At 38.5% G+C, this 8,309-nt stretch overlaps 1 protein-coding gene across 1 annotated transcript; it reads left to right on the top strand.

Annotated features, from left to right (window-relative positions):
• The first annotated feature begins 2,657 nt into the window (after positions 1-2,657).
• On the top strand, positions 2,658-5,576 carry LOC103804419 (chromosome unknown open reading frame, human C5orf15). The gene is made up of 3 exons (XM_009077036.1): positions 2,658-3,242; positions 4,901-5,134; positions 5,193-5,576. Exons 1-2 carry the CDS (start codon positions 2,658-2,660, stop codon positions 5,030-5,032), a joined length of 717 nt encoding a protein of 238 aa, XP_009075284.1. The 3' UTR covers positions 5,033-5,134; positions 5,193-5,576.
• The last annotated feature ends 2,733 nt before the right edge of the window (positions 5,577-8,309 follow it).

Genomic DNA, 8,309 nt, shown 5'->3' with positions numbered 1-8,309 from the left:
TCCTTTCACTGCAGCTCCTAACAGAGAGTCGCTCTCCGGGGAGTCAGTTTAGCTGATTACTTCACTCATCAGACTTAATAGTTGTTCTCATTATTCTAGCTGGGTGCCTGGTTTTAGCCTCCCCCTCCCCTAGAAGTTAAGCTTGTGTTGTTCTGCAAGTTGGCTCCTAGTTGAGTGTGTTCTTTTTCTCCTTCAACCTACAGACCAGCTGTAAGTGAATTCTGATAAGCAATGCATGTTTCAAGTGCAGTGAGTTGCTCTTTGTTTTAGTGGAGTGTTGGCTGGGCAGTGAAGTGTAATGAATCCAGTGAAGGAAAATAAGGGAGCTGTTCTAAACTATCAGTTCCTTCTGTGCTTGTCGGGCAGCGTATCCAAACCAGCTCTGTTTGTGCTGCCTCTCACCTGGTCTGATGAGTAGGCAGTAACAATGTAGGACAGAAACCTGTAGGAAACTAGGAGCTTTTAACTTCAGAAATCATGAAACAACTTGCTTTCTGGGAGCTGTTGTTCTGTTATTTTTAACCATCAGAAGTGTTTTATGTGTGATGTTTACCAAGAGGGCTGTGGTGCTAATTCTGTCACCATGATTGAACACCAATATGTGTTTTGGAAGCTGAGGCATCTTTGCTGTCCAGGCACTGGATCGAGCATCATCTGACAGTGTTGTGTAACTGTAAACAGTGTAACCACCATTTATAATGCCAAATAGTTTTGTATATATATCATAAATCAATTGTGGTCTAGTTGCTAAACTTCCTGGTGGTATTATAACAAAAAAACCCAACCTATTTTAGGAATAACATGGAATTATTCTTTCTTAGCCTGAAGCTACAGCATTAGCTCATGGGAGTCCCTTGAATTTAAGCATATATCCTTCTAAAACTTTAATGTTAAATGTGTTTAAGAATAATTTGAAGTGTAAGGATAGATGCAGCAGAGTTTTATAGGCAAAACAGGCTTGTTTGTATTTCTAACGGTTTAGCTTTATGCTCTAATACTTTGGTCTCTTTGGTGAGGGTAGCAGCAAGGTTGACTTATGTCACTCACAACATACCAAATAGGCTCTAAGTGTGAGAGTATCTTGCATCTGCCTTTCCTCATATTTGTCTCCACGCATGCAATTAGCTGGCTTGACTCCTGAGGGGAGATCAGAATTCCCTAAACTTGTCCTGTACAGAAACTGAACAGGTTAATGTTGATGTGGTAACTCAGACTAGCACTTTCTTCAGGAGCAGGAAGTGTGTTAAATGTCAGGTAGTTGTTTTTGAACTTCAGCAGAGAGGCACCGTGATGATTAGCCCACGTGAGATGAGTCTTCTGTGTTTTGCAGTTGGTTAAAGAGTAATTCATACTGCAGAGGTGGACCGTGTAAACAAGAGTCTGTTGTAACTGATCCTCAGTAAATACACGTCATGAATAACATGATTCAGTGTCCCCTTAAAATATTTTACCTAGGAGTAATATGACACAAGCAGTTGGTTGAAAGCTTCATTTCTAGAGTCTGTAACTTTCCAGCGAACCTTGGGAGTGCTTAATGAAAGCATTGTTACTTTTTACACATGAAAATATAGTTTGGCCTGCCAAAATACAAGGCAAGTATAGTTCCCCTGTTAAAATGGTGTGTGCTGAAAGCCTGAAATGTGTTCATTTTTTAAGGTGCCTCCGTGTTTGAATCTGGAAGTGACATGCTGGAAATGTGAATGGTTTGCTCTTTGCTAATTATTAGATTTCAGAAAGCATTGGCTATTTATAAAACTGCCTCTGCATCTGTTTTTACCTTCCTTTGGATAGAGGTGAGGGACGATGGGCTCTGCATTTGGTGCTCACCTTGTATTTTATGTAGTTCTGCAAAGCCATCCCAGTGTTGGAGGGATGCTGAATTTGCCCAAGTACTGTTACATAGTGCTCTTGCTGACTTATTTCATGATAATAATTTGCTGTTGACAAAAGGTTTCCTCCAGGAGCATGGGCACTCAGACTGTCCTTTCTTTTCCTTGTTTTTAACCTGTGCTCCGGTTTCATAGAGTTAACATAAGGCTAGAAATCTTTTTCAGCTTCTACAAATTCAATACAAGTGCCTGGAAAGAGCTGTTAGGAACTCATGTCCTGATTGAAGGAAACATTGGAGTTTGTTCTCATTTTTTGTTGGTAAAACATGCAGTGGTGGAAGATCAAAAACTTAACTTCAGGAAAAGCTTTACTGAGAACATCTTCCTCTGCAGACCTCAGCTCGTTCTGTGGAAGGAAGAGTTTGATGATGGAGAAAATACTAATCATGTATGATTCCACAGGACACTATAAATCCACAGAGGGAGGGAGGACATGTCCCTGAAGTTCTTAAATCTTGAAAACATATGCACTGAATGTTTCAGGGACATTTTGGCATACTAATCTAGAAAGGATGTGCTTCCAGGCTTTAGTTCCTGTCCCACTCGAGACTTCTCTTTGGAAGTTGCCAAAGTACAGGAAGGTGTATTTCTGCATATGAATGCTACAAAGTTTGCAGTGTGACATGTGCCCTGTTATTCATATAATTTCTTGTCTAAAGGGAAGATGTGGCAGTAGTTTTCCATCACAGCTGAGGTATCAATGGAGAAGTTAGTGCCTTGTGCTTAACGCTGTTTCTCATCCTTTTTACAGCATCTGTGGGAGTGGAGATGCCTACAAGAAATACTTCTAAAAGTGAGAATGAAACACTAAGTAGATCCCAAAATTTGACAGAGAGCTTGCAGAGTGTAACTCCAGTGAAGAAAGCCACATTCCCAACAACAGCCAGAATCAGTTTGGAGACTGCAGGAAAGTCGTTCACAGCAAAAGGCGACTCTTCGTCGCCTGTTCTCTCTCACCTGGCCAGTCCCAGTCCAGCATCTCAAACAGATGTTGATGCTTCTGCAAACACTAAAATCGAGGAAGAGGATCTTCTAACGGGTTTGAAAGATACACTAAATAGCTCACCACCCATCATAAAAGAAACTATGGAGTCAGATGGAGGAGATGACTATAGCCCTTACGAAATGACACCTAATTCCAGATACAACCCAGACCTTCTGGAGATGCCAGAAGATGATGACTCTGACACCATCAGTAATTACAACGAGGAGATCAAGACACTTGATGAGAAGATAAAAAGTGTTTCTGTCTCAGGGTTGGAAGAAGAAGAAGACAGCCATTTCTTTTTTCATCTGGTCATAGTTGCCTTCTTAGTAGCTGTTGTTTATGTCACCTATCACAACAAGAGGAAGGTAGGTGTGCTCTGAAAGGTTGAGAGGAGCAGCTAGAGTATTTAAAATGAAGTTGCATTGCCTTGTATGCTTTTTTAATAAGAGGAACTTAGGTTTTTGGAGAATGAAATATTTGACCACTTAGTCTTCTGGTGATATTAATATGCATATCATTATTTTATTTTTTTTCTGCACAATGAAAATGACCTTGAACTAAACATTTTCAATTAGAAAATCAGTTAATTGATAACATCAGTAATCAGTCAGTTCAGTAATGGACACTGGCATTGCACAATACAAATTTTGTAAATGAGACCTGAGCCAGTCGAGTGTTTCTACACAGGACTATAAATGGCAACTTAAGGAAGGTTTAATCCCAAATGGTGTGGGAATGTTCTTGTTATGACTGTGATGATCCTTCTTATAATTGTTCACTTTAAGGTGGTCTTTATATCATAGATATTCTGAGGACTTAACTATAAACTCTTAGAAAATGTTTAACACTTTACAGTTTTACATAGAGAAGCTCAAAGTTGCTATTTTCAGGTAACTGTTTCTGCAGTACAAACTAATTCTCTGTGTCTCAAAAGGAGCCTGATTGGTGTTATTTCAAAATATATTGCTAGCATCAAAAATTAACTCCAGCCCAACCAGATCCAGTGCAGGTGCATGCACAAATTTGCAACTAAACCATAGGTTAGTTTTTAGATACAAGTTAAATTTAGTGTTTATGCTTGTGGAGAACACTGATTTGAGCAAGAATCTGGGGGACTGAAAAGAACGTAGCAAAAAACCCCAAACCTTCTGGTTTACTGTGCAATGGCATATCTGGAATGTGCATTGTCAAGTCTTCAGAGGGGAAAATGTTGAGAACTGTTGCATTTGAAAATTTCACTTAGAGAGAAGTTCGAATAAATGATAAGAAATACTTAGCTATGTAAGTGAAATAATAGTTGTAGTATAATTTGTATAATTTTTGCTGTTCAGCACTTAGGGATACATTTGGGAACAAAAAATATGCTTGTACTCGAAGTACAGAGGTAGTGGCATGTATCTGTGTGAGGCAGCAGTCAAGCTGGGTTAGGTTCTCCTTTCCCTGTGCCTACTTACACTGTCCCCTCTCCCCTTTGCCCTAATCATTGCCCTGTCCAGTAAAGTGGATTCTTAGCTGAGTTGGTGAAACCCAAGGCTGAACAGAGTGACCATAACAGACATTTAAAAGTCTGATTGCTTGAGTGCTTTGATTTATCATCCACCCCTTTAACTGCTCTGCTCTAATGCAGAAACAGTTTATCAAATTACACCATTGCTGCTTCTGTTGCCTTTGTTTCAGTACCAGTAATACAATTATTTTTAACAAGGGTGAAACGCCAGGAGAGATAAGATGGATAAATTAACAAATGTCACCATCTGGAGATGGTTTAATAGGCTGTCTATGCAGTACTTAGAAAGCTACACACATAGCTTTAAGAATTCTGGGTTAAATGCAGTATTTTTGCCAAACTGCAGCTGAGGTTGCCAGTAAGTGACTGGTTGGCAAGGGCAGGATGGAAACGGCTGAGCAACAGTAACACCATTGCCAACATCAGGGGAACAGCCATGATGTCAGAAGACTCTGAAGCTGTCAAACTCAAAATGTTTCTGCATAGCCTTTATGAGTTGTCTGCTTTTTCTTTCAGATCTTCTTGCTGGTGCAGAGCCGAAGGTGGAGGGATGGTCTGTGCTCTAGGACAGTGGAGTATCATCGTTTAGATCAAAACGTTAACGAAGCGATGCCTTCCCTGAAAATAACGAATGACTATGTATTTTGAAAGCACTGTGATTTGAGTTTGCTGAACTTATCACTCTTTGCCTGCCCAGTCATGTAATGATATTCAGGTATTCTAAATAAGCTGCTTGTACGGAAATGAGATGTACTCTCTTTGATGTGGATGTTTTGGAGAATAAATCTCATGGGTACGGAAATGAGATGTACTCTCTTTGACCTGGATGTTTTGGAGAATAAATCTCATGAAAGATCCAAGGGCATGATACATCTGTTTGCTACTTTGGTCAGGTTTTATATCAACTGTAAAGATACAGAGTTTAATAATTAGTGCTCTTTCCATTCATTAAGCATCATCCCTTCTGTCTGGAGCAGTCTTAATACTTGTATTAGGAAAATATAAGCATAAAATATTTTAGGTCTAATAAATTAATGACTTTGGCATCACTAAATCAAATTAATCTCTTTGCTAATCACTTATATGGTTCATAAGTTGCACTATATTGCAAACTTAAAATATAATTATTTTATCGATGCTTAAATCCTGATGCTGCAAGTCTTTCATCTTGTTTTTTTTCTGATTCTGTTTTGTTGTATAATTTGATCCTATTTTAGGCAAAATAGCTAGAATGGCAATTTAATAATTTCTGTATGTGTTCATGCAGTAAGTGATTCTAAAATAATTATAACCCATTTTATTTCAGAGGTTTTAGACCATTTGTTTCCTTAAAATGTTCAAGGTGTTGGTGAAGCCATGCAGCTTCCTGGCTATCCAGTTTTCCTCTAATGTTATTTATGATTATTTCATTGTCTTTGTAATTAATGAATGGAAAATAAGTCTTGTAGAATAATCTTACAAAAATAGAGTTGAGAGGCTTTCAGTACATCAGAGCTTTCCATTGAAGTTTAAGACAGTTGGGAAATGATTATGTGGTTTGTTATAGTATAAATGAGAAAGGCCTGAAACTGTAAGAGTAATTTATTTGGTTCTTCTGACCCAGGTAACAGCAGGTGAAAGGAAAGGTGTAGGGGCTGCCAGTCTGTGGACAGTGCACTCATTTTTGGCAAACATTTATGCATTAGTGTAAATCAGGTTACTGGTACAGTAGTTTTTTGGGTTGGGGTTTGGGTTTTTTTTTTTTACTTTGTCTTTTGTACTTCCATTATTTATGTTTTCATGAGTTGTAAAATATGACATTTTAGTTTTCTGTACATGCTGTTTGTGATTTAGTTTTCAAACTGATAAATATGTAAATAATGGTGAATCAGAACCCCCTAATTAATGACTTGGTATTCAAGTAGTTATGTAAGGTTTGGAAAAAAATCAGCTTCACAGCTGTTGGCATGAGGAGCCTGAAGGCATGATACTATTTTACGAATGAAGTGCTAAAAGTTCTAAGTCCTGCTGTTAAATGAGTTCTTTTCATAACTATGAGAAGTAAAGCACAAACAAAATATCCCCAAACTCTTTTCTTGCAGTAATTTTTATTGTATTTGGACTTGTATCACTTAATATTTTGAATAAGGTTTTTAAAATAAATGGCAATAATAAGCTTGTGGTTTTTATCTTAACTGTTTCACTGCTTTTATACTGTACCTCATGACAGAGAATTTGCTTATGCTTGGAGTTGGAAACCAGCTCAAATCCATTTTTTCTGTTACCCGTGCTGGGTGTATGAAGATTTGTTTTAGGCATCTGTTAAATGGTGTGCAGGGTAGACAGCAAGGCTGAAATGAAATCTTTTAAGCTATAGGAATTAATAAGTTCTTTCACATGCAATTTTTGCACCTAAGTTGTATAATTAATAATTCTAGTGGAAGATACTTGAAATTCTTAGCTGGACATACCTGCATTAAAGCATAGCACTGCTGTGGTCAAGGTCCAAAGGGAAAGGTGACTGCAAAGCTTCTTTAGGATGTTTAAATATTGAAATTTGAGGAGGTGACTAATGGTTTTTGCACCCAAGAAGTTCAGTAGCTTTCTCCTTAAATAACATTCATGAACTACAGTGATTTTCACAGTAGGAAATAGCACATCCATACTTGACAGAAGTTTGTGTTCCTTTCAGCTTGGTACCACAGGCCTTACACAGAACCTGGAATGAAGAACTGAAGAGCTCAACTGCAGAAGTACAGTGATATCCACGTGAAAAGCTTCATTTAAAGCATCATTTTCTCTTTGGCCACTCAGTGAATTCAGCCATTGAGACATGTTACATTTTCAGCCATTTCTCTGACTGTAATAGCTGGAACACTGTAAAAAAACCACAGAAAATTAGCATCAACTTAAATTAGCAGAAATAAGGCATATTCTGTTGGTTTCTGAAGTTCATGTATGTGTTATATTTCACCTTGGCTGTCTTCCAAAGCTCTTATACAGTTCAACTGCCAGAATCAAACCAATCTAAATGTTTTCCTTCCAGGCTTTCTAAATGAATAACAATGTCCTCTTTAGACGATATGTTAATATGTTGGTGGAAGAATCTGGCATTTCCTTGCCCTCCTTCCCTCAGACTGTTTGTCCTAATGAAAAGGCTGTCTGTAGGGAGAGAAACTTATTAGCTCTCCAGCTTTCAGCTATTTCTTCTGACAAACCCACCGACTCCTGGAGGAGGAATGCACACTGCTAATGGCAAGATTGCTTTCTGTGAGCTTTTTTGGGAAAGCTGTCAAAGGCCTAACATCAGCTCAGTAACGAAACCAGGTTGTTTTGCAGTCACCACGTTTTAAAATGGTCTTTGGTTTAGCTGTGCCATGACAATACCTGTCCCACAGAGGGAGTGTTCATTGTCCCTCATGGTGTTTAGGCCTGATGACCTGCAGCTCACTTGGGCTGAACTGCAGCTGTTAATCAATCCTCTGCTGTCCATGTAGCTGTCTGCTCTGAAAATGCTCTGACATGAGGTTACCTTAGAGGGGAAAATCATCCTATGAGCCTTTTGCTTGTGGTAGTTGTATCAGTCCTGAAACCTTTTGAGTTGGGTAGCTGATACCTGAGGTCATGAGATGATAGTTGTGCACATGTGTCTTCTCTAGCAGAGTGCAGCTGTGCCTCACTCCAAGGATTTCAAGCACTTAAGATGGGCAGTTACTCTTTTCTTGCTCTACTATTGTGCACATCCTTGACCTCCCATGTAAGAAAAACTTTTAATATACAATTTATTTCAAAAAATGAGGCTCTTCACTAATGGTACTAAGGGCAGCTTATTAGAATGTTTTTAAATTCACAGGGAATACGGATTTGAAACACTCCAAGTTCTTTAAACAGCGGGTTTCATTTGGGGAATAATCTAAATGGATTCTTTTGTAGGATAGGAATTTAT

Source organism: Acanthisitta chloris, unplaced genomic scaffold, assembly GCF_000695815.1.
Source record: "Acanthisitta chloris isolate BGI_N310 unplaced genomic scaffold, ASM69581v1 scaffold13280, whole genome shotgun sequence".
Taxonomy (NCBI): Eukaryota; Metazoa; Chordata; class Aves; order Passeriformes; family Acanthisittidae; genus Acanthisitta; species Acanthisitta chloris.
This window is presented reverse-complemented; position numbering and strand designations above follow the sequence as displayed.